Raw genomic sequence first — 26,804 nt, 5'->3', positions numbered from 1 at the left:
TGTGTGTGTGTGTGTGTGTGTGTGTGTGTGTGTGTGTGTGTGTGTGTGTGTCCCCTCTGTTCTTTGACAGTTTTCTGTGGCCAGAACACTAAAATAGCAAGTTTCAAACAAGTTTCTTTGAAACTGGGTAGAGTCTGCCTGAGTTGAGAGAACTTGGAAGGCATCTGATTCTGTGGATTCAGTAAAGAAAGGCTTCCCACCTGAGACCCATGCACACACACCATCACTGGAATTCCCTCTACCAGGCAACTGTGTTTCATTGGTTCACTGCCGATCCCAGGCCCTCACAGGGTGTTGTTTGTATCGTCCAGGCTGGAAAGTGAGATCACCCAGACTGGAGACCCAGCAGAGGAGGAGGAGTGGGAGAAGGAAAACCGTTCCTTACTAGAAGAGGAGGCAGCCTTGCAGGAGCTGGAAGAAGAAACAGCCAGACTGGTAAGTGAGAAGCTAGGGAAGTCACCAATGAGTTCACTCCCCTTCCTGCCCCCATCCATGGTTAGAGAGCAAATCTGTTCACAAAGTCAACTCCAGGGTCAGGATAGAATGTGTCCCGCATGGAAGCATGTGTGGGGAGGGCAGGGGCTCTCTGCTAATGTCAATACAGAGAAGTGGTGTGTCAGCATGCCCTTCACCGGTGGCCCTGCCACACCCCCTTACAGTTGTTAGGTATAACAACTGCAGGAAAACTCTGCTAGGGTGCCAGCCACCGCTAGATGATTACAGATGAAGGTAGACCGGTGCAGGTTGAACACTCTGCTTCTTTCTCTCCCTAGGAAAGGAAGAATGAGACGCTGGTCCACAGTATAACGGAACTTCAGAGAAAGGTGGGGGGCTTCTGTGTTCCCCAAGGCCCCCTCAGTACCCTCACTTACCAAAGAGGGGAGGGATAAGAATGGGTCATGAAGGAAAGTATGTGTCAGAGAAGCCTGGGCTTGGCATGGGCACGGCTCTCTGGCCTACTTTCCCAAGCTGCAGCTCCTGATCTCAGTGCCATTCATTCTCTCTGCAAGCATGAGGAGGAAGGAGTGAGCGGTATGTTTAATGACCCCATGGGTTCTTTATTTTGTCACAAGAAAATGTATTCCAACAGGTACTCTGGTCCAAGAGATTGACTGGGACTGCTACAGTGACAGGTTAATTTTACTTTCCACAGACTTTAAAACTCTCTCTCCCTCCCTCTGTCTCTCTCTCTCCACACACACACACACACACCCTAAGTCACTTAATCACCTACTAGTCTAGTCACATCTTCTACCTCAGGTCCCAGTGCCCTTGGGTGGTCTAGCATGAAGCAGAAGCTCACGGACGCGCCCCCGCCCCCGCATCGGTGCCTCCAAGTCGGGTAACTGGACTAGTGAGCGAGGAGAGGAGTGGTAGTCCAGGTTTCCATGAGACACTGAGTACCTCCCCAGTGACCACCTCCAAACATTTTCATCAAGCCACAGTGTAGTCCACACACACTCGAGGATCTTTTCTGTTTACACCGATTCCTTTTAACGTAAGTCTTTATTTGAACTGTAGCTTACAAGGAAGTCCTACAAGACAACCAAGTTCGAACAAGGCAGTCTGGACAGAACCCCAGAAGAGTCAAAGGTAAATAGAAATTGCAGTCCCAACGGGATTGGGCTACGGGACACAAGCTGTCAAGTTGGAAGCAACGGCCAAGATTTTGAGAAGTTATTTCTCCCCTAGCAGGCATAAGCTTGAGCCACTGAATCCTGAACTCTCTTTCTTGCCCTTGGTGAAGAGTTTCACTCTGGTCTCCCTGCTATCTGGCAGAGCAGCACACAAATCCTATAATATACCTAAGGCTGCTGAAGCTCCTCCATTGAAACCCTGGCTCCAGGGTTTATTAGCCTGGTATGTTAGCCTGGGCTCTTAAATCACCCCTCTCAGTCTCTGTTCCAGAATTAAATAAGATTGTGTATAAAAATATTCTTTCTTTGATTCCATGGCTAAACCCTCACAAAGTCACAAGATTTTAAAGTTGTTATTTAAAAGCTGAGCTAAAGCACACATATGTGTTCATAAAGAAAGAGGTCTTGTAAGTCTGCTGAGTGCTTCATTAGCCACTCGGCATTCAACGACCTCTCCTTCCTAATCATATGACAATGTTCAGCATTTCTCTTAATGATATATTCCAGATGTAAGAACCATAATTCATCTGGTCAAAAACAAGAACGAAGACTTTTTTGTATTCAGAAAGCAAATAAAATTCTTTCTTTTAAAATTATTCATATCAATTAATTGTACAGTCTTGACCTTTTCTCCAGAACAGCAGTATTTGTCCTAATCTAACTTTTAAAACCCATGTGTTCTGTGTGCGTGAAGCCACTGAGGAAATTAAATACAGGAGCAGATTCCAGGCTCTCAACAGAGTCCAGGCTCACACCTATCACCCTAGCTACTCAGATGGCTGAGATCTGAGGCCAACCTGGTCAGAAACATCCATGAGATAGACTCTTATCTCCAATTAATAACCAAAAAGACAAAAATGGAGCTGTGGCCCAACTGGTAGAGATCTAGCCTTGAGCAAAAAAAAAAGGTCAGGGACAGTGCTCAAGCCCTGAATTCAAGCCCCACAAATAAGACTGTATGTTCATACTTTAAACCCACTCTTCCTTTCTTAGTGGCGTGGGAATGAAGATTCAAATCCCTTCTAGAAGCTGTAAGGCTATACACAATCTAGTCTCAGATGGCCTTTCCCGCCTTTTCTTCTTCCTGCCACCCTCTTCTACTTCCTGCGCGCTGCTTCCTGGCAGTAAACCCCCATGGACCATGTCCCTTCTGAATCTCCATTTGAGTGATATTGATAACCTTGATTCCAATTCAGGTATCACATTTTTATTTGCCTGGTGTCAAATATGGAGCACAACATTATCATGCTCTTTTGCTGAATCTCTCAACAAAATATCATCTGTATAGGGAAAAGGCCTGTCAGTCCCATTTCCCCCAACAGCCTTGGATACAGAAGCAGTAATACAGAATAGTCTTTCAGCAAATAGTTAAGGAAAGAGAAGAGCAAAAGAGGAATACAGAAGGTATAAAAGAGTGAGCAAGGAAGTGGCACCATGGCTCAAGTGGTAGAGCGCTAGCCTTGAGCTGAAGAGCTCAGGGACAGCGCCCAGGCCCAGAGTTCAAGCCCCATGACTGACAAAACAAAACAAAACAAAAGTGAGCAAGGGGTTGGAGGTGCAGCTCAGTTAGTAGAGCACTAGCCAATGAGAGAAAACATGAAATACCAAGTTCAAGTCCTGGTCTTGAACCAAAGAATACAGAGATAGGGAGAGAGCGCACAAAAACTGTCCAGTCAAACTGACTTCATAAGAGAGTAAAGTTTTCCAATATTAGAGTAATTTCCAATGGAAGTAGCTTAGTGAGAGAAGGAAGCAAAGAATCCTGAAGCTTGCTTGGGTACAGGTAGCAGCAGACAGACGCTCTGTGTAAACATTCTTCAAGCACCTGTAGGGAGCACTGGGAGGCTTCACTCCCCACCAACACCTGAAACTGTGAGACGGGCATCAAGGAAGCCCGCCAACCCTGCGGCCTGTACCTCTTCACTCACCATCCCTTCCTTTCTGCAGATGAAGCTGCAGCAGCTGGAAACTTCCTGCACAGACCAAGAGAAGGAGCTGGCCAAGGTAACACCGACTGACTTCACTGATATGTCTCCCCAAGAAAGGGAAACATGACCCTAAGCCAGTTCCAGTACATTCCTCAAATGACTGATGTATATTCCTGACTCAGGAACATTATGAGGCTAGGATGGGGTAAGGAAAGGAATGTGGATATACAATCCTCAGATTGCCTTCACCTTAACTTGTTCCCTGTAAACCAGTATGTTAATATCTGTCCCTCCTCCAACTGCCTCCACCATTTCTAGTTGAGCTGTAAAATAGGGTTTATCTGGGGAAAATGAGATGAATTCAGATGCACAACCGAATAACATTTACAACAATTAGAAAACCACACTGGTTCTATGACATAGCTTATACTCCTGTTGGGGAGCAATGTACTGAGAGAAACGTAAGGCCAGTGTTGGTTTCCAGGTAATGCAAGACTATGTGCTTGTGGCCCAGCTCTGTGAAGACCAAGCCCTCTGCATAAAGGTACGGACAGCTGCCCAGGCCGGGAACAGTGGGAGCTTGTTAAGGTACAGGTTGAACGGGAACCAGGCTGCTCAAGGAGGGCTAGCTAGAAGCATTTTAACTCTTCAACATGGCAGTGCAGAGATTTCAAGGTCATCAGTCCCATCCACCCCCGCACACCCCATGTCACTCTAATGTCCTCGCATCCTTAGATGAATGGCGAGTACTTCTGCTATTCCTCACCCCACTGGCCCTGGAGAAGCCAGCCAGTGCTGAGCAACGGTGGAGGTGGCGGTTGGGGTCTCTCGAAGGAGGAGGGCATGATGGTGGGAGTACCAAACACTCACACTGGGGAGGAGTAAGTAGTCGTTGCATGCTTAGGAAAATCATGAAGTATCTAAGTCATAACTGTAACTTCCTTTGTCTTTGAAGAAGTACCAGGAAACTTTGAGAAGAATAGAAGAAGAACGAGAGACCCAATTCCTTGAGAGAGAAGTGTGAGCGTTGGCAGAGAAGCAGCCTGGTTTAGTGGTAACCCCATCTCAGCCCAGTTCCTCTCTGGAACTGAGTGGGCCCAGCACTCTTTCCCTCCTCTGGGACCTGCTTTAGCCCTGCTAGACCACACCAACTTTAAAACTCCAGTCTTAAAGGCCATAGAAACCTATCTCCCTTCATAATCTCATCACACTGTTATTTGGGCTGGTATTATGAAACATATATTTTTTAAAGTGTTAGTGGGCAAGGATTTCGGTAAGGGGAATATTCCCTTATATTTCAAAGAAGGACCTTAAAATTAATATCATCCTCACTTCACCAACACCTACGGGCTAGGCCTGTAACTCCCCTCTAAACACACTACAGCTCACGCATTACGAAACCAGAACCATACAATGCATTTAATGAGGAACATCAAAAATTACAAGTCATAAAGGAAAATCTGCCCCCGGCCAAATTCCTGTTTGTCAAGAATATAAATGCTATTAGTCCAAAATGAAAAACTTACCCCTATTTTTCACCCTCTTTGAAAGTGAAATAATAACTCAGCCAAAAAGTATTTCTATTTGTTAAATATTTGAGGATGTCCAGATCAAGAACAAAAGGCCAAAACCACACAGGTCCTCTGGGATGTCCTATAAGGACAGCAGTCTAGCAGCTGGAGTCCCAAGCATGGACGTCCTTGCTCCTAAAGGAAGTTTCCCTTCAAGTCTATCACTATGATACTAGAACTGCGCTGCCTAACAGAACATTCTGTGCTATCCAAAAGGGAGCCACAGGTGACAACTGAGCACTTTCGGAAGATGGCTAGTGTCACAGAGGAGCTGAAGTTTTGGTTTAATTAATGTAAATTAAACCAGCTATAGTGACTACAATATTGAACTGTTTGTAAATAGCACTCCCGTATTATGAGTGCTTGAATGCTTTCTTCAATCTCTTTCTTGGCTCTTTTCCTCACAGATCAAAAGTCTTAAGCATGGACTCTGTGAAAAACACTCAAGACAGCCAAAATCACAAGGTGAGCACTTCATTTTCTCTTCAGCCCTTCTCAGCCTTTCCAAGAAGTTTTAAAAGCTACATAGCAGTAGGTACATACCCAATCTTCTTGTGTGCATGTTCCAAGACTTGCCAGCCTTAGTTCCAAGGAATCTAACTCTTAACAACAGGATAAAAAAAGTTGCTAAGAAACAATATGATTCCTGTTCTTCCACCTATGCAAATAAAAGTCACCCCAGACAACTCCTCTAAGACTTGTGTTGCAAATGTAAGTAGAGAGGATCATTCATTGAATGTATGCTACAGAAAGAGGTGGACGCATGGTGCGTACACCACCCCTCTTCCTTCTCCTCCAACCACAGTACTCGTTCCTATTCATCCCAACACGGTCCCAAACTTTTCACAGAGCACCAGATACCTGTCACCATTTAATTTCAGTTGGCCCATGAGCTAAAACATAGAAAGCCATTGCTTCTTCATGGTACAACTTCTGCGTCTCCCCATAGTCAGCCTCATGAAGTTAGTAGCTTTCATGCAAAGCTCTGAAAGATGAAGAACTTCCCCATGCAGGGCTTGCTGTCATGTGGCATCAGGCACACTGGTTCAACAGACAAACTTCTACGTGCTAATTTTATGAGTTACGCTGGCTTGAAGTCACCGGAAATCTTATATAGTTAAGAGAGTCTCAATGACCTCAGGAAAAAGAACTCATCTCTTTAAAACGTAAGTTACTGCCCCGTATCCAGAGACCACCCAGATGTCTGAGTATATGTGAGAACATAGCCGTGGTGACCACATTCTGCACAAGCCATTCTGGCACATTCAAGCCAACAGACTCCTAAATTTAACTGGACCCAGTTTTGCAAAATCAAGCTTAGCCTGCTCTACCAGCTACATGATACTTTTTCTTCCATTTGTTTTTTTCATTGAAGGATGGCACTCTTGAACCACACCTCTAGTTCTGGCTTTTTGCTGTTAATTGCAGATGAGTCTTAGATGTATGTTCCTCAGCTGGCTTTGAACCTCAATCCTCAGATCTCAGCCTTCTAAATAATTAGGATTACAACTGTAAGCCACCTGGACCCAGCTTTTCTTCCTTTTGATCACATACGTAAGATAAAAAAAAAAACAATGAAATAACTGAAAATAATTTGGGAGAGTGGTGTCACAGAAATCAAGACTTCTCACTTTTACATCTTTGTAGCTTTTAAAACTTGTCTCGGGATATGTTTGTGTGGTTCTCATAGCCTAGAGAGCAAGAATGTAACAGCAAAAGATCCAATATCCAGGCCTGGCCTAGAAACCTCATAGCTCTTACTGGCTACAGGATTTTGTACAAACGATAGTTTCAGGACGACTAGGTTCCAGCATAGTGGTACAGACTCGGGAGGCCAACTTTGAACTACATAGTACGATCCCATCAAAAAGAGCCAACAAGCATGCCAGGCACAGTGGGCCATAGCTCTAATGAGGTGAGGTACAGATCAGACTAGCCTAACCTAGGCAAAAAGTTAGTGAGATCCCACTCTCAATAAATAAGCTGGGTATAGTGGCAGTAACTGTGATCCAAGCTGCTCTGGAGATGTCACTGCCCCAGACCTGATCTGAAACGTAACGGAAAACAGAAAGCGCTAAAGGTGTGGATCCAATGGTGGAGAGCTGGCCTGGCAAGTACAGAGCACAGAGTTCCAACCCCAGTTCTCTAGTAGAATAATCATCGTAATAGCAATGATATGTTAAAACTGATCTCTGAAATTATATGTGCTGTACATATGAAAAGAATGGGTGAGATGTTATGTAAATGTTGCGTTTTGTTAATGACTTGCTGAATATCATTTGTCAATGATAACAACGTCCACAAATCACTTATTTATCAATGCCCTTTCTTTTTCTTGTAGTATAATTCTATTCTTAAAAGATCAACATTGTTCGGTAAAAGGTATGCAAAATATCTTCAAGGTAACTTCCTGGGAAACTAGAACTCTACCCTGGCCATCCTGACAGAGAAGCCACATATATAGATGAGGAGAGCCTGGGAGGCGTGCACACGCACGCGCGCGCACACAGATGCACACACACACACAGATGCACACATGCACTCACACATACAAACACACACACATACATACTTACGTCAGCAAACTAGAGTCACCGTGTATCTTAGTTCTAGAGTTATGATGTCCTTGTCCAAAGTATATTATTAATCTCAGCTTTCCAGAATTAGAAACCAAAACCCTCAAATAATGAGAAATGGGATCTGATCAGGTGAGAGAAGGTGAAATACTGTTTTCCCTTTAATAATTAGAAATAGCTTCAAGTATGCATTTTTCCATAGCATGGACAGACTAGAACTGAGGAAGGAAGTCCCAGCTGGCAGCACAGCAGCACCCTAGAGCAGACAGGAAGAGAGAGACAACTGCGAAAGGAGGAACCTAATCATGTCCGGCACATGACAACTGCTAGAAAAAAAATACTTGTTAGCCAAGTGAGAACTCAAAGATTTGAACACCTGCATGGATATTACTCTCAAGGGAACAGTGTAATAGCAAAGTGAAATTGGTATTCACGAAGCTCCCGCATTTTCAAGAAAAAAAAGGTCAAATTACATTCCCTATGATCTGTTTGAGAAGACATAAAAAAACATATATTCAAAGTGGTCTGGAATAGGTTTAGAAAGAGTTCCATCAAAATGGTTAAAATTATGGGTGCTTAAAGGTCAGCTCCAATTGTCTGGAGATTTATCTCAAGGAGATACCCTTTTATACCATGTAAGTGAGGTACTGTGGATCCCACATTTCTGCAGCAACCAGCACAACTCCCCAGAACTCTGCTCCTCTGGAAGGACTGCTCTGGCTAAGCAGCCCCTGCCTGATGAGAGGCATCGTTCCCAGGGACCTGATGAAAAACGCCGTCTTTCCTGTAGGGAAAGTTCAAGATGAAAGCTAGGCTGTCCCTGGGACCTCCCCTGAGAACAGTCCCAGAATCTTCTCATCCCAGAACCTTCTTATCCAAAGTGGATCTTGTTTCAGGTTTAGGAGGAGGAGGAGATTTGTCAAGAGCTCTGATTCCAATTCTGACCAGAATGTTGTGCTAGAATGGCTCCTGTCACAACGGTCAACCATAGAGAGGGACATTTGAGAGAGCTGGGGGGAGGGTGGTTTCTGTGGGGTAAATGGGGGTAGGTAGAGCATCTAACCTAAGGCAGAAGAAGCCAGTTATTTGTTGGATAGGGAAAATGTACTTGTTGAAATTGTTCTACTTTTGTTGTTGTTGCTGTTATTATTATTATTATTGTGGTATGGGGACTGCATGCAAAACATTTTAAAGAAGATAAGTTAATTTAAAAAATCAAGATTTTCAGAGAAGTTTATAAACATTAGGAAATATTAAAGATAGCATGGATGAAATAAGAGAAATACCATGAACATAGATTTTAAAAAATACTTATATGGTCTCCAAAAGATTACCAGATTCAATTCAGTTTCAATTTCCCCAAAGGTTACTTTATAGAATTGAATAAAATGAAAACCCTAAATCTGTAGTAGATAAATTAGCAAAAGAAAGCACAGAAGACCAACAAAGCTATAAACAGGTGTTCAGTAACAGTGAGCTATAAACAGGTGTTTATAGCTATAACACTGAGCTATAAACAGGTGTTCAGTAACACTGAGCTATAAACAGGTGTTCAGTAACACTGAGCCTAGGGACATGCAAACAGCTCAGAGGAGATTTGTCATTCCCATTTGACTGGCAAACTTCTCTGATGCTATCAAGTGTTGGAGAAGAATGTGGGTACAGAGAAGTACCCTGCTAGAGAGGTACAATTTGATGTGATGGCTTTGAAAAACAATCTACCAAGACAAAAATTACATGTAAAACAAAAATAACCCGGCATGGTGGCACATGCCTGTAATCCAGTAACTATCGGGGCTGAAACAGGAGGGTCAGAAGTTAAGAGGCCAACCTGAGCTACATAGTGAGACCTGTTGGAAAAAACAATGATGGCTGAGGATACGGTTCAATTTTTGCCTAGCATGTACAAGACTCTGGGTTTCACATAGTGGTAAATGCTACCAAAAATTAAACCATGCTGTGAAAGAAAAGGCTAGGAAAGGAAGACGACCTTTAGTGGGAGACACTGAGATACCAGGAAGGAACCAACATGCAGTCAGTGGTGGCTTAGAGCTCTGGTCCTCACCACTAACAGTTTCTTGTCTTTCTCTTCCCAGGATTTTTCGTACTCTCTTTTTTACCACTCTATTTTTCACAAGACTGCTGGGATACCTAGTCTTCCACTTAAGTTTTATAAATCCAGATATCCTAGTCAACATACTGCCCAAAGTCCTGAGCAGGAGCATCTTGTGGCGGCTGAGATGTTCCCTCTGTCCATCGCTCACCCTGGAGACCGAGGGCGTGTTACCTCACTGATCCTCAGCCGGACCCTCGGGCAATCGGAGGCGTGTGGGACCCAAGACTTACTGATGGAGAAAAGAGGGTTTCCTCAGCTTCTTCCCTGGAGGTTTGCCAACCTGACCACTTTTTACTCCTTGGTCACTTTCCCAACATGAAGCTTGCTCGATAAAAAGCTGTGGCTAAGTTTCTGTGGCTATATGAATGAGCTAAATTGAGTCTGACGGCAACCGAACCTCAAAGATTTTCAAATTATGAAGATGTTAAACCAAGTTAGAGTGGTTCACAGTGGCCCACCTCTGCAATTCTAGCTATTTTGGAAGTAGAGACTAGAGGGCCGCGGCTCAATGCCATCCCTGGGGAAAAGGCCACAAGATGCCGTCTTCAACAACGACAGGAAACATCAATAGGAGACTCACAGTCCTGGACACCAGGACATCATCTTGAGACCTTATTCAAACAATAACTAGAGCAAAAAGGACTAGAGGATAGCTCAAGTGGTAAAGCATCCACCAACCAAATGCAAGGCCCTGAGTTCAAACCCCAGAACTCCTCACCATACACACACACATCAAATTAAAAAAAAAGAACAATTTGATCAATGATTCTAGTGAATCTTAAAAGTCAAAAAAGGATGGATTCCTGAAATGCTGCTCACTATACTCGAACATATAACCTTCACTTAAGCTCGTGTGTGTATATATATGTTTATATGTATATATACATGCATGCATATGTCCTCATTCAAAGACATAGAGATTAGTATAACAGCGCATGCCTATAATCCCAGTTCCTCGTAGGCTGAGACAGGAGATCCTAAGTTCAAGGCCAGCAATAACATCTCAGAAAACAAAACACAACCACAAAAATTTTTTCACTTATAAAATAGATCTGGAGTTTCAGGCAAAGCGTGTTCAGAAGCCTTAACACACCACCAGGGGCTTCAACTCCTGTCCTCCTCCTCTCTGAATGGCCATTCTCATACTTCAGTGGCAAGATGGCCGCAGGCAGCCTCAATTCCACACTAACAGATAAGGAGGATTGGTCTTATCAAATAATTCCAACAGCAAAGAGGCAAAGTGGTGCTCTGAGTTCAACTACCTAGGCCTGTTCTATAGTCACTGTGGCCAAAAAGACCTGAGTGCTGACAGGCAGGGCCTGTCACGTGACCAAGGCCACCTTGAGGGCTGAGAGGGATGACTTAAAGGAGTCAGGCATTGCTCACAGAGGAAGAGCTTGAGTTTCCAGTGGAAGAGAAAACGCTGGGCAGGCAAAAGCAGACAGACATCCATGTAGTCATTAAGCGATAGCAATTACACTCCTAAAACCATAGATCACTAAATATGTCTTCCTACCAGCAAACACTATTACGTCATAGACTGTGAGGCATGTAAATAACTGCAAAGAGCTCAGGGTAAGAGCCATGCCATTAATCATGTTTTTTGAGCTCTGTTGCGCACAAGAACTGCTGCACAAACTCAGGGTAGCCTTTAATTTTTCCAATGATTCTAGCTAAAAATCACTGAACTGCATGCACTCATGGTTCATTAATAGGATGTATTCAACTTTCTTCTGAGCATTCTCTCTCTCCCCTAAATCGTCAGGACCCTTGACAGCTCTGAGGTTTGTGGGCTGCAAGGGGACATCCTAGCTTCCATACTGGCTAGGAATGAACTTGAGATGCGTTGGTCTACTGCCATTGCTTCTTGAGACCACACAGTGTCGCTATTGGAAAAAGATCCTACCCAAGGTGGCGGGACTGAGTCCTGGGGAGACACACACACTTGATAGAAGAAAGACACACCGTTATTGTATCTGGATAAACCATCAGAAGGGCCCATTTTGGAAAGCCTTACGTGTAGCTGGAGATCTCTGTCTACTGTGGGCTGTGTAGAAACAACAGGGTCCCATCCGGTAGTGCGCTTCGGGCACACCACGCTTGCGGTCAAGGCACCTCCACTTTCTCTCACGGAAGCAGCCCCCTTCTCAAGTTTCAAGCAGCAAGATGAACTGGTTTCCACCTGCCTCCCCCTCCCTAGCCGGGAAAACTTCCCACAAAGTCACCCTGCTCTCGGGAGCTCACCTCCTCCTCCTCAGAGGAGTGTACAGAGCGCCCGGGATGCTTGTCTTCCTTTCAGGACACTTTCCACACACTTCTGAAACTTCTCCATGGAAAGGAGACAATTCGGTTGTGTAAAATTTATCTTAATATATCTTATTGCATATTTTAAATATACTGTAAATGTGTTTTCTCAGCTGAAGCTATGTGAAATAATGCTAAGAAAATTGTTTGGAAGTCTTTGTAGAGGACTCTAACCCCGAATTCTACTTTAAAAATCTATAGAATTGCCAGGTGCCAATGGCTCACGCCTGTCATCCTAGCTATTCAGGAGGTGAGATCTGAGGATCACGGTTCAAAGCCAGCCTGGGCAGGAAAGTCCATGAGACTCTGATCTCCAATAAACCACCAGAAAACCAGAAGTGTTGCTGTGGCTCAAGTGGTAGAGCACTTGCCTTGAGCTGAAGAGTGCAGGGACAGTGTTCAGGTCCAGAGTTCAAGCCCCACAACCAACAACAACGACAAAAAAAAAAAAGATCTATAGAATTGCCCCTTTGTGATTTTAAGGTAAATGTGGGGCACATTGTAGTCAGTGCACTGTCCAGTAGCCAGGTGTGGGCATGAAGGTTCAGACAGCTGCTCAGAAGGTAAAGAGGGCCAACCCAAAAGTTGTCTCAGAAGACAGGAAGCTGGCAAGGTGGATTTCACCCTGCATTGTTACTGGATGTGAACCCATGGTGTGTTATATGAAGAGGAAGAAGGAGAGAGATGGAGAGACAGCGATGTGGAGTGGGGGGAGGATGGAAGGAAAGGGTAGAGGGAAGAAGGCACCGGTTAACCCCTTGGCAGAGTAAACTTTTGACAGTAAACTGTTCTTTTGTTCTTGTGGTTTTTTGGTGTTTTTTTTTCTTTTTTGCCAGTCCTGGGGCTTGAACTCAGGGTCTGAGCACGGTCCATGAACTTCTTTTGCTTAAGGCTAGAGATCTGCCACTTGAGCCACAACGCCAGTTCCATCTTTTCTCTTTATGTGGTGCTGCGGGATCGAACCCAGGGCTTCGTGCATGTTGGTCAACGCCCTCTACCACCGAGCCACCTCCCCGGCCCTGACACTGAACTGTGTGAGACTGCGCCTTCCTTCCATCACAGCTGCTAACTGGGTGGGCTGCCTTAACAGGCCTTGGTTTTTTTTTTAAATTTTACCATAGTCAGAGCTCAGAGGGATTATCCCATTCTTTCTGAGGAGCACAAGCCACGTCAGCTGTCCCGGGCTTGCAGTGAGAAGGGACAGGCACGTTCGGGTGGCGCCCTCCAGTCACACTCTACCCAAAGACGACCGCGGGGCGCTGGGCTGCTGCGGGCGTCACCCTGCAGGGGCGGGGGCCTGGCCGCGGCCTCCACCAGGGGTGCGTCCTCGGATTTTCCTCGCCGACAGCAGAGGGCGCGCTGTCCCCCGAGTCAGGGAGACCCGGGTCGCCTTTAGGGGTGTAAATGAGGCCACAGCCGCGGGCTCCGGCTCCCCAGGCCCGCTGGGTGCCGGGCACACCGGCCTCTGCGGCCCGCGGCTGTCACCTGCTCCAGCCGTGAGCCCAGAAGCCCGCCCTCGCGGGGCGTGCCCTCCACCGATGCCCGTCTCCGCCTCCTCGGGGCCTGCGGGGTGCGTCCGGCTCGCCCCTTGGCCGCGGGGTCTCCGCGGGTCGCGTCCGGTTCTGCGCCCTTCTCTGGAGAGTCTCGGAGGCCTTCCCAGGCCGGGGCCGTCGGCGCCCCCCGCGCGGGCCCTCGCTGCACCCCGCCCCGCAGGGCTCGGGCACACTGGAACGCCTGCTTTTTCCGCTGCTTGTTCCGCGGTGGCGCCCGTCACGCCCGTCTGTTATGCAAGCCCGAGGACGCAGTGCCCGCTTTGGCCACCCGATGGCGCCCGCCTCCAGAAGATGCCCTCCACGAGCCGGGCGAAGCCACGCGGCCCGGGCTGCCCGCGGGGGCTTCCCACCCGTCCGTCTTTACCCACCCGAGCGCAGGGCGGCTGCGGACGGGGCCCCGAGCCGGCCGGGCGGCGGGCGTCCGAGGTGAAGCTGTGTCCACTGTGAAACTGTGTGTATATATCATACACACATATATATAGCGTATTATCCATGCTTATATACATACAACTATACACACACACAACCTTTTATTTTTACTTACCTTTAATGCTGGTCCTGGGCCTTCCACAGGGCCTGGGCGCTGACCCTGAGCTGGTTTAGCTCCAGGCCAGCGTGCGCCGTGACCGGGCCGCGGCTCCCCTCGGGCCTGTCCGGCGGGTCACTGGCCGCGGCTCCCCTCGGGCCTGTCCGGCGGGTCACTGGCGGCGGCTCCCCTCGGGCCTGTCCGGCGGGTCACTGGCGGCCCTCCTGGCCGGGCCGGCGTCGGGCTGCGATCCTCGGGCCCCGGCCTCCCGGAGCTGGGATGGCAGGCCTGGCCACCGCGGGCTCTCAGTGCTGCCGGGACCCGAAGGGGAGCGGCAGGCCGGACGCCGCGCGCCTTCCAGCCTGGGTGCAGAGGACACTGGAAGAGTGGGCCCTGCTGAGCCCTCAGATGCCCTCCGCCTGTAATAACCAAGATCCAGATGTGTCAAAGCTGGGATAACGTCTCTAAACGCCTGAGAAGAGCTCAGGAGCCACGGACGCTGCCAAGTGGCACCAGCGACCAGGTGTCTAAACAATTCCTAAAAGCATGGCACCTGTCAACACCAAAACCCTCTCGACTTTAGAAAGAGAAAACCAACAGAAAGTTGTCCGGTCCCCCCTTCCCCCACGCTGAGCACAGGAACAAGGCGACAGGGGCCTGGAAGGCGTTCACAGCTGCATCGGGGACTGCCCCGCACACGTCCCCACGCTGGGCAACACCCACAGGCTCCCACAGACTCGTGAACTGGCCTGCGATTAAACCTCCAGTGGGAAAATACAATTGATATGCCTAATGTTCTTATGCCGACAAATCTTATCCCTGTAAATTCTACTTTACAATATGCAAGACTCGAGGACAAGTTCACGTTAGAAGGAGCTCATTAGATTAGCTGGAGATCAGAGAGCAGGGAGCGGGAGCTGGAGGAGATGGCAGATGGGACAACTAAGTGTCAGCAAATACCAGAGAGTTTGACAGACCTAGGTTCTGAGCTTCACAGGTCTGACAGAAGACTAAAGATGGCTCACAAGCCCGGTCACACACATACACACTGGCACAGTGTTGACGTCATGGCTGGCGCGAAGGGTCATAACTTCGGAGATGTCATCTGAGAGTGGGTCACTTTTTAAATGTAGGTTTTTTTTCAGCAGCCCCATCAGAGTACAGGGGCCTCACTCCTCAGTGCCCCTCCACCCATGAGGTTGCCGGCATCTTGAATCATCTTCATTCCTAGGGACCACTTAGAGAGAATCCTTTGAAGGAAGACCATAGGCCAAGAGCATGGAGAGTCGCCAAATAACAGACCTTAGAATCAGGCAAGGTGGCACCGACAGAACTGAGGAAGCGGAAGAATGTCGTGTTGTTCACCCACACAGGCCAGGGAGGAGGCTCAAGGCTTCCAGGGGTCGAGGCAGCAGCGTGAGGAGGAAAGAGGAGAACGTTTTTCCAAATCTCAGCTGTGATTTACGAGGAGGCAAACCACAAGGCTTACAAGCAAGCCCGTGAGCAGGCAGGGCCAGGCGGGGGTTCCCTGGAGGCAGGGAGCCGGCCTGCTAGCTTTCACAAGTTCCTGAGGATGGCAGAGCTGAGCTGCACCAGTGGGCCTCGGTGCCCAGTCCCCAGCGCAAGGGCAGGGAGCACGCTGGGCCGGAAGGAGGGGTACGGGCCCCAGTGCCTTTGCTGTGTTGCTGTGTGAGAGACACGGTGGTAGGGGGAACAACTTAAGAGAGCCTTAAAGACCTCCATACAGGCTGCAGAATCCAGTGGCTCCAGGCTGCTGTCACCTGGAACATGAAGGGGACAACCAATGGTTTGCTGTGTGAGTTAGAGATGGGGGGGGGGGGAGAATAGACCCAGGGTATTGGAGGGTGGTAATACACCTACTAGAGCCAGATCAGAGGAGACAAGTCGCATGCGCCCCCCACAAATGTGGTTCTAAGATAATGAAGCCCAAAGAACCCTTAGGAATGAGGAAGCCAATATTTAAGGCTGTGGTATCATCTGCCCGAATCCAAGGGCACAGTCAGCTCTGCACAGAGCGGTTTGTGGGCAGGGTGATCAGCCCTGTGATCTCTCCTGCCACCGACAAGTCAGGGTGCAATTCCCTGCACCACATCTTTGCAATCCAGCTAACTTTGCCATCAGCTAACTTTCTTTGTACACACAGGAGTAGCTGTCTTATGTGTTAGAGACATAGGTCTCTGTCAAAACTATTCTCCTGTGGCAGAAATAAACAGCTGTAAAACATATACTCACAGCTGTGGCTGTAGTACAATAAAGCTTTGTGTATGACACTAACATGGAAATGTCACAATGATCGTTGTGTCATGAAATAATCTTCTTCAACCTTTACAAAGTGTAGTGGGCTGCACCTAAGCAGGCAGAGGGCTGGGTTTTGTCCACCACCGTAGCTCACTGCCCCCTTGGGACTGGGGTTCCTCTTCCTCGCACAGGCTGTGCCATGGCCGATGACTGAAGCACATGACAGTTCTCCATTTCCCGGTCTTGGCTCCTTCGGTGATAAGGTGATATGACTAGAGCCCAGGGTCTCTTGTGGATCTGTGGATCTGTGAGCTTCAAGTTTTGCCAAGGATATGCACACAAAAAATTCCTGTAAAATCAAATCCGAGCAGGATACAATGGCTCAGGCATGTAATATTAACTACTCAGGTAAAAGAGCCTGAGGATTAGAGTTTGTCAGTCCAGGAGGGAAAATGTTAGTGAGCCTCCCCCCCATATCAACAGAAAAAAGTTGTGTGTGTGTGTATGTGATAGTGCATGCATGTCAGCCCAACTACAGTGGGTCCAGGCCACGGGAGGTCCAGCCCAGCCCATGCAAAAAGAACCAGAGCAAAAGAGTCAGAGTCAAAAAAAAAAAAAAAAGCTCAAGTGGTAGAGCTCCAAGCCTACAGTCCAAACTCCAGTAACCACTCCACCCCCAAAAAAGCAAGGTGAAAATTAAGAAATACCATAGGCTCAGTGGCAGAGAGCTATTTTTTCATGCGTGAAGTCCTAGATGCCGTCCCTAGCATTGAAGAAGGTAGGGAGGAAGGTAGAGAGGACTCGTACCACCATTATCTCTAGAAACCAAAGTGATTCAGGAACTATACTGTGCGGCGCTTTACATACACAGAATGATAAAAGATGGTTCATAGAATTCTCTGATTCTCTATGAATTAAGACTACACAAAGAATAGGCCCCCAAAGCAAGAATCTGGGGAAAAGACTTGGGCACAGGTAGCTCATGTTAGAGGTGAAAAGAGGAGACACCAAGGAGACGGGAAGTTGTGATGACAGGGGTCTGAGAAAAAGCCAGAGCTTGTGTTGGCGACGGAGTCTGTGCTGCGATCACTGGAGCTGAGGTCTTCTGGCCCCTTTGGGAGACGGACAGAGCTTCAGCATTATGGTGAGGACGGTTTATCAGCAGTCCCTTCTCCCAGCAGTCGAAGGCTGGCCTGAGAATGCTTTGGTGGGGCTGAAGAAAACCTTAAGGTAATGAAGAAACCTGGCCTGGGACGGAGGGGGTGGGGACCACACTCGTGCCAGAAACAAACAACATCCACCACCATTCAGAAAGCGACAGCATGTGACAACAGAGAAGATGGAGGGGTGGAGGGGAAAGGCTGCCTCCTGGTTTTTGCCTCTCAATACTTTCTTCCATGAAACATCTAACTTTTTGACTCTAGAACTCCTTTCTCGTGGAGCACCTGTCCCTGGGGAGATGCAAGGCCGATGTATGGTAAAATGTCTTGGTAAAATGAAATCTCTTCAGCGTTTTATTGGCAAAGCCTTCATTAGACAGCAGTAAGCCTCTTGTATCCCTAAGCAGAAACTAGGCCAACAGAGTTCACACAATGCCAGGCATGAGGTCAACTCCAACACATACACACCAATACACACACACACAAATACACACACACAGCTAAAAACAACTCACCTCTAAATGACGTTGCTGTCTGAAGCAATGCATGCTGGAGGAAAGACAGAACGTTCAAACTGTACCTGGAGCCATGACAAGCCATCACCATCTGCTGTCTGAGTCCCCTCTGCCCAGCCCTCTAGCCACTTGCCCACCTGCTCGGGAGTGTCATGAAGAGGAAGGGATGGCGGAGCCATCATCAACACTGAAGCAAAGCTCAGCAACCAACTAGCTCTGAGCCCTGGGCTCCAGTTCTCCCTTCAATTTCCTCTCCATGAGGAAACCTATGCGAGATTCATCAGTCAAAAGCTGAAAACTACACAGAACTGCTTTCTGTGTGACCTGGAATGCTACAGTCCCACATCATAAATGGAAAACCAACAAATCATTGAAGGGATAGTGCAGCAAGTCTGAGAAGCATGAATCTTATCTTCTATAGCTCATTCAGATTTTACCTCAAGATCCACTTTTCCCAGGAAAACTAAACTATGCCACACCCATCCAAAATTAATTATGGAAAGAGCCCCTAAGTGCTTGAAGCAATCAGTTCTCCTGGAAAAGTGTCACACAAAGGGTTCAGTGTAGCTACTCCTGTGGTCTAGCCCGCAACTAGAGGCAGAGCTTATGTAATTATAGCACACCCCTCCAAAAAGAACAATCCTTGTCCAGAATCCACTCAGTAAAATTGCTCTGCCCTTGGCCCATCTTCCCTAAGCAGAAGAATCCTTCATTCTAAATACTAGAACAGTGCCTCTCCTTAAAAATAACTGTGTTCTTTTAAACTTATAAAGGGCCCACAAGACAGCCATTAGGAAGAATTCACTGAGTATATCATATGAGGGGAAACAGCTACCCTTTTCTATTGGGCTTACATGGGGAGAAAATGCAGCATGGCAGTCAGATGAACACACTCCAAGGAGAAACTGCTGCACTGGCTCTGGCTCCACCCAAAACCACCTGTGCAACCTGAGGCAAGTCGCTCGAGTTCCTGGAGACTCCATATCTCAGCAGACAGGAGAGATGATTATGAGTGCATGCAAGTAAACATGTATGCAATGTGCTTTCTGTGGCATAGCGCGTAATAAAATTTCAAAATGGTAGCTATATGTGGTAGGTCATAAAAATAGCCCCCAAAGATGTGGACAGATCTATATCTTGACCCCTGGCACCTGTCAAAGATGTCAAGCATGGAATAAGTATCTTCAGAAGTGAATGAGAGCCTATCTGCATCATCAGAGCGGGCCCTAAATTGGACTGTAAGTGATCTCCTAAGACTGGGCAGGGGAGAATGAATGTACAGCCCCTCCCGAATCCTCACTATTGCTGTGTCCTCAGAATTTGCTGCTGAGCTACAAAACAGTCAAATATCCTTTTGACCTGACAATATCATAAGTTTGTTTAACCAAATCCTTCAAAAGGAGAGCTAAGAGAGTTTTGTCTCTAATATTGTGAAAGTCTCGGTGCTTGTTAGGGTTAGGCTGTGAGCAGAATCTACTGTCTCAATTCCAAGCAGAAATGGTTGGGTTCAGGTGCCTATGGCTGTATGGGCCTCCCATTACATAACGCTTGTAGATACTCTAGTTAGTTCTCAAATACAAAATATATGCTCAGGAAATATGTGTAAGCAACATCAAAAATCCACAGTAGAACAAAAACCCAAAAGAAAGATGAACAGGATTTCAGAGAGGAATGATGTCAGTGTGAATTTAGCCTTATGTGAAAACATTATTTCTTTGGTTTCTAATACTAGCTATCAGTCAAAATTCATGAGACAGGACTCACGTAACAATTTGAAATTAAAGTATTACTATAAGGAAGTATTTATAACTTACAGGGGATCCACCACCAAGAGGGAATTAAAAGATAAATCCAAAGAATACTCTGGGTCCAATGGGAAGAACCCGAGAGAGGAGCAAACTTGGGAGAAACCCTCTATCAGAGCCAGGGTCCTCACTAGGGCCTAGGATTTCAGCACAGAGATGGCAGAACGGTCATAGTGGTCCACAGATTGCAGGCAAAGGCCATCTGTAGGTGCTGAACCCTCTCAGAAGCCATCAGCAGAAGCTGCTGTTGAACTCAGTAAGAAGCTCTCAGGACTACCACAGAACTTACCACAGCTCACCAGGAAGCCGGCTTTCCAGGCCACTTCCTATAAAAAATAACAGGTGCCATGGAAACTTGCTGGGGTTTACCCTCAGGGAGGCAAAGGACATCTGACCCAGGAAGAGAAATCCTTTCCCACTGCAGTGTTCCTAAGCATACAAGGAAACAGTCTTCTATGAGATCCATCATAGCTGAACAGCAGGAAATGGATAGCTTGCAGATTCTAGTCATCCATAAGGCGACATGAACTCTACTCTCAGCTCTGCTAACGTGATAACATCCAGCAACCTTTCAGGTGGCCTATAGGACGCCTTGGCTTTCTGTTACTTTCCTTCAGATCATCTATGAAACACCTGAATTTGATTGCCTGAATGAACCACCTTACTGCTTCAACATGCAACAACTGAAAGTAGCCAACAAACTAAACCACAAACAATTCCTAGCACTCACACTAATACTATTTTTTATTCACTTTTAAGATACCAAATGCTACAAAAAAAAGACAATCTGTTCAATTCCTACTGCTACTGTAACAAGTTACTACAAAATGAGTGGCTTAAACAACGCAAATTTATTCTTTTGCAACCCTGAAGGTCAGAAATCTAAACTAGGCCTGCTTGGACGCCTTCCTGCCGGAGGCTGTAGGGGAGAACCGTTTCCTTTCCCGCTCCTAGAGGTGAGCCAAGGAACTTGGCTCATCGCCTCTTCTTCCATTTTCAAAGCCAGCAGTGAATCATCTTTCTTCTTCTCTGACCTCTGCTTCTGTCCTCATTATTTTTTCTGACTTTGTCCACCTTACTTTCTTTTTAACAAAGACCCTTATGATTACCCTGGGTCAATTCAGATAATCCAAAATAAGCTTCATCTCTCAAGATCATGTAATCATACCTGCAAAGTTCCTGTTGGAATAAAAAATAACATATTCATGGTTTGTGGAGATTAAGGTAGGAACATGTATTGAAGGCATTATTTTTCTACTATACAATTCTTCCTAAAATTAATATCTCTAGGATATTATCTGGTTTGCTACATATACGTGAGTTCATTTAGAAATGTCTCAAAACCCAGCAGACATGGCATTCATTTTCAAGACACCATAGGGAATAACCAGATAAAAAGTGCCTCCTCTTCAATTAACTTAACCTTGAAAATATTTTTTGCTGCACTGAGGCATGGCTCAACTGGCAAGCAGCTACCCAGCAATTATAAGGCCTGAGTTCAAACTTCAGTACCACTAATTTTTTTCATTAAAAAATTTGTTCAATCAACTTTTACTTCTAATTCATTTTCATTAGATAATTAAACTAAATAGTTTCTGTTTACTAATAATTTCTACATACTAGTTTCCTGGAACTAATGATAGACATAAGCTGTCTCCCAGACCATTACTTGTTTTATCAGCTTTTCTACATGCATGTGAATTATTTTTCAAGCGTGAGACACAGAGCTGAAAATGTTATTTTGCAAGCATAAACACAGTCCTGCCCAAGAAGCCTAAAATGTCTTACTTTCCTCTCTTTACTGTCTTTCTCCCTTTCAGCATACAGCTGGAAAATGGAATACATAATTAAGTGTGGATCTTTAAGGATCTTCAGGGCAAACAGTTTTTTTCAATTAGAGGCAGAGTCAAGTGGCATTAGGGAACGATGTGATGCCACTGCACACCTATCAAAATGGTGAAAATCCACAATCCTGACAACAGGAAATGCTGGCCAGGCTGTGGAGCAACAGCAATTGTCATCCAATGTAGGTGCTAGAACAAGATGCCCAGCCATATCTGAGGAGACTTTGAAAGTTTCTTACCAAACTAAACACATGCTCACCATATGATCCTGCAATCCTACTCTGTGGTATTTATTCAAAAGAGGTGAGAACATGTCCATACAAAAACCTGCTCAGAGATGTTTGTAGAAGCTTTATTCTTAACTGCCAAAACATGGATGAAACCAGGATGTGCTCAGCCACAAGTGATAGTACAGCCAGATAACAGGACAGTATTTGGTGCTAACAATAAATGAGTTATTCAGCCATGGAAAGTCATGGAGGAAACGTAAATGCGCATTACTAAATTAAAAAGCTAATCTAAAAAGGTTATAACTCCAACTATATGACATTCTGGAAAACACAAAATTAGAGATTAGAAGGGAAGGAAACGTAATTAGGCAGAGCACAAAGACACACAGCACTTTCTGTGCACTACGAAAACAGTAGATATGTCGTTTTACATGTACTGAAACATCAAGGGTGCAGCACTATAATGGTAGAAATATGGCATTAAACCTTTGCTAAAACATCCAGTGACCCCTAATATAACTATGGGCTCTGGGTGCTAGTGACATTGTAACAAATGAATCACCCTGGCAGGAAATACTGATAATGGAAGAAGGTGTGCGTAGGATGCAGATAAGGGAGAAGTCCCTACCCTCCTCTCCCCTTTGCTATGGCAATAAAGCTGCTCTTTTGAAAAACCTCTCTAAAACAATAATTACAAGACCCTCGAAAAAAGTAACAAATAATCTATCAAAAAGAATAGGAAAAAAGTATAAAATTTAACTAAGTAACACAAAAAAGTATGAATAACAGAAACATAATTGCATGCTCTTCTTGGAAAACAAATATGTGGAAAAAAATCAGTTCACATTAAATTACTATACAAATTCCATACAATCCCAGTAAAATGCTTAGTGGGCTTGGTTGGTACTATTTGAAACTTGATGAGTTGAATCCAAGGTTCCTTTGGAAACACAATGTGGAAAAATAATGAAAAAGTTTTTAAACACACTTGGATCTTGAAGCCTACAGTGATAATTAAAGCAGCTCAGCACTGTTACAGAAAGAAACAAAGTATATGGGGCTGTCTAGTGACAAAACACCTCACAATACAATAGATGAAGATACAAGAATATTTTGTTCCTAAGTCTTCAATCTTGGTAGGGTTCAACAGAGAGGACTGTGAACCCTGGGGGGCTCTAATAGGTACATTACCTAACATTTTCCTTTCTCTCTCTCTCTCTTTTTCCACAGTCCTGGGGCTTGAATTCAGGGCCTGAGCACTGTCCCTGAGCTTCTTTTGCTCAAGGCTAGCACTCTACCACTTGAGCCACAGCACCACTTCTGGCTTTGTCTGTTTAATGTGGTACCGAGGAATTGAACCCAGGGCTTCATGCATACTAGGCAAGCACTCTACTACTAAGCCACATTCCCAGACTTTTTTCTTCTCTCTCTCTTTCTCTCTCTCTCTTTCTGCCATCATTCTAGGTTTTGCCATCAATCTAGTGGCCCTCGGGATATCTGACCTGAAGGAGCACTTTGGCTCTATTTCATCAATTTACCTCCATTTTACAACCAGTTCTCTTTAATTTTCTAAATTTAAATTATGACAGCCATTCTTAACCAGCATCCCATATCTTTAACTCTTTATTTTTACTATCACTACTCTCCTACCTCTTCAATCCAAACTTCCCTTTTTTTCTGTTTTCTTTTCTTTTCTTTTTTTTTTTGTCACTGGGGATTGGACTCACGGCCTCAGCTTGTTGGGTAAGAATTCTACCATTTGAACCATGCCCCCAGCTCTCCAAGCTTTTAATCCCACATTTCCCGATGTCTGTCTATTCTTGGTTTGACTTCTAGACACTCTTCAGTTATAGACAAAACCTAACACTCTTACTCAAAATTCTTCAAAGGATCCTAATTTTTAGAAATTTCAAATTCCTTAAACATCACCTTTTCTAACTTGGCCTCAGCTGACCACGCACTCGCTCCCTAAGCTACCGCATTCTGGAATCCAGGATTGCTGACCTACTTTCCATTTAATTTGACCACTCGCCTAAAATGCCCTTCTCTCTTGTCTCTGTTCTCCTGGCAAACTCACCCTGGAAAACAGTTTAATGTCTTAAATTCAGCTTTTTTATTTTAAGGTAATTGTGGAGTCACATGCACTGATCAGAAGCAACACAAGAGACTTCCCAAGTCTTTCACAAAGTCTTACACAATGATAGCATCTTCAATGTTTTATAAGACAGCATGTATACAGCACAGCACTTGAGCCATTGGCTCCTACAGCCCTTTTCTTTTCTTTTCCTTTTTTTTTTTTTAATTGGTGGTACTTTGGTGTTTTCTACTCAGGGCCCAGCATTCAGCAGGCAGGCATTCTACCATTTAAGCCTCTCTCCCAGACAGTTCTTTTGGAGACAGAATCTCAAGTTTATGTCAAGTCAACCAAGATAGCAATCTTGCTATTGATGCTGAGGTGGCAGGTGTGGACCACCATGGCCACTTTTATTGCTTGAGATAGGATCCTGAGAACTTTTTGCAAAAGCTGGCATTTTACCACAACTTTCCCAATTTCTACCTCCTGAGTAACTAGGATTACAGGCATGAGCCACCATGCCTGTTACAGAGTCAGTTTTTGAAGAGCAAACAGAGTCAAGATAATTGTAGGTACATGATAAGGTTCCTTCAAAAGGGAAGACACTCCAGCATTAGCAATCTAGGGGACAGAGTCTCTAAAGCCATGGTGGGAAGAAGTGAGGGACTTGGACAGGTCAGCAAACAGCTAAAGCAAAGTGCTGGTCCTGCCTGGAAAGGATCCCCAGCTTACCTGGTTTTTAGAGAACAAACCACTAAGGACTTCCTTGACATAAACAAGAAACCATCCAGAATGAAGGCCTGCCTTGGAGCCTGAAGGAACCTCAATGGAACAGAGGTGGGGCCTGGGCTTCGAGAGGAGTCCTGTTATCACTCATTGCAAAATAATTTTAGCAGTTCCTGTGGGAGGTGAGGAGGAAAGGGAGCTGATGAATCAGACTATTTGGTGGAGAAAAGCACAAGTGGGAAGGGTGATGATCTGGAATAATATAGAAAGAAAAAGGAGGCAAAAGGAAAGCTGTTTGGCTCTCTGTGTTTAGCGTAATTTTAACTCTTGATTCCTGCTGCCATTTAGAGCTGCTTTGTGTACATAATGTCTAGTCTATACACACATGCACACATGTGCCCATACACGCAGTCTTCACATGATGATAGCTCACTGTTTCAAGAATTACAACCCACAGGGCCGGGAAGGTGGCTCCGTGGTAGAGCGCTTGCCTTGCATGCATGAGGCCCTGGGTTCGATTCCTCAGCACCACATAAGCAGAAAAACCCAGAAGGGGTGCTGTGGCTCAAGTGGTAGAGCGCTAGCCTTGAGCTGAAGAGCTGAGGGACAGCGCCCAGGCCCAGATCGACCAAAAAAAAAAAAAAAATGCCCAGAGGATTCAAGGCAAAGTCAAAGCCTCAGACAGCTTGGTGAGTGAGCCTAGTGTGCTAATGATAGAAGAGTCCATATACATTGCCACCTGAGTGCACAGAGAGACAAAACACATGAATTCCAACACCGTACTGGGGGATTAACTTGTATTTGTCTTTCTAGCTTGGAAGAATGAAGTTCCATTAGAATGTCAAGATGAAACTCTCTGAGTCACCTCTAGAGGCTGTCACTCCTCAGCCTCCTGCCTTGGCTCCACCCCCAGCCACCCCCAGGACTCTGTTCTTAGACCTCCTCTATTCTCTCTACCCCCCCCCCACCCCATGAGTCCATCTACTTTCACCATGCAGAAACAATCCACGTTATCAACTCTCAATTTTTTTTTAGTTAATATTTTTTTGTTTTTTTGTCAGTTGTGGGGCTTGAACTTGGGCTTGGGCACTGTCCTTGTGCTCTTTAGCTCAAGGCCAGTGCTCTACCGCTTGAGCCACAGAGCCATTTCTGGTTTTCTGGTGGTTTATTGGAGATAAGAGTCTCAGGAACTTTCTTGCCCGGGCTGGCTTGGAACCTGGATCCTCAGATCTCAGCCTCCTGAGTAGCTAGGATTATAGGCATGAACCACCGGCGTCCAGCTCTCAAAAGTTTTTATCGAGTTCCAACTTCTCCAAGCCCCAGACCAACATTACCAACTGCTTCCTAGACAGCTCTAACATGCTGCCATATGGCTGTCTTCTGTCAGAGAGCCACCAAAGGAGCCCAGTTCCCATGCCCTTCAGGACTTCCTAAGACTCTCCAAAGACTCTCCTCTGGCTGTTATCCCCCCACAAGAGAAGGGTACCCTGCCTACCCTGTCCATGCACCCACTGTTATGCCATGTTACAGGTATGCAGAACTCAATACTGAGCCCTGCAGTTTTCTTTCCTAAATTGATCTCCTAAGTGCAACCTCTGCCACTTTGCATGCATCCTCCTAGTGCACATCAGGGTCTGGAGGGTCTGGACAGGAAGAGGCTATCCATAGCATGTGATGAAAACCATGATCAGAAGAGAAGGGACAAGAGCCTGGGCCTTTCCATATAGCCATACTCTGTGCTGAAACTCAGAAGTACAATTCTACAATTCTAACGTGGACAGGTTAGAATATATTGTATTATTTAACTGTGCATTAGCTTGACTTATGGCTTTTCAGTACTCTTAAACCAGTTTGAGCAGTACACACCTAACACATCCAAATTCAAGCCCATCCTGGCTCCTCATCCACTGTAGCCTGTGGTACTTGAAAAGTAGAGTTTGAAGTAAGAACTGACAAGCAAGTAGTTTGCTCGAGAGGTGA

The 26,804-nt window shown here is 45.8% G+C and overlaps 1 protein-coding gene across 1 annotated transcript in view; it reads left to right on the top strand.

Annotated features, from left to right (window-relative positions):
• Nucleotides 1-10,007, top strand: part of Tmco5a (transmembrane and coiled-coil domains 5A) — an 11,165-nt gene extending 1,158 nt beyond the window's left edge. The window contains exons 3-11 of the mRNA XM_013010012.1: nucleotides 312-435; nucleotides 774-824; nucleotides 1,522-1,593; nucleotides 3,585-3,641; nucleotides 4,050-4,109; nucleotides 4,521-4,585; nucleotides 5,544-5,601; nucleotides 7,478-7,518; nucleotides 9,809-10,007. Coding sequence (XP_012865466.1) covers nucleotides 312-435; nucleotides 774-824; nucleotides 1,522-1,593; nucleotides 3,585-3,641; nucleotides 4,050-4,109; nucleotides 4,521-4,585; nucleotides 5,544-5,601; nucleotides 7,478-7,518; nucleotides 9,809-10,007 — 727 coding nt within the window. The remainder of the gene's footprint in view (nucleotides 1-311; nucleotides 436-773; nucleotides 825-1,521; nucleotides 1,594-3,584; nucleotides 3,642-4,049; nucleotides 4,110-4,520; nucleotides 4,586-5,543; nucleotides 5,602-7,477; nucleotides 7,519-9,808) is intronic.
• The last annotated feature ends 16,797 nt before the right edge of the window (nucleotides 10,008-26,804 follow it).

The sequence above is a fragment of the Dipodomys ordii genome, unplaced genomic scaffold (assembly GCF_000151885.1).
Source record: "Dipodomys ordii isolate 6190 unplaced genomic scaffold, Dord_2.0 Scaffold11, whole genome shotgun sequence".
Classification (NCBI taxonomy): domain Eukaryota; kingdom Metazoa; phylum Chordata; class Mammalia; order Rodentia; family Heteromyidae; genus Dipodomys; species Dipodomys ordii.
This window is presented reverse-complemented; position numbering and strand designations above follow the sequence as displayed.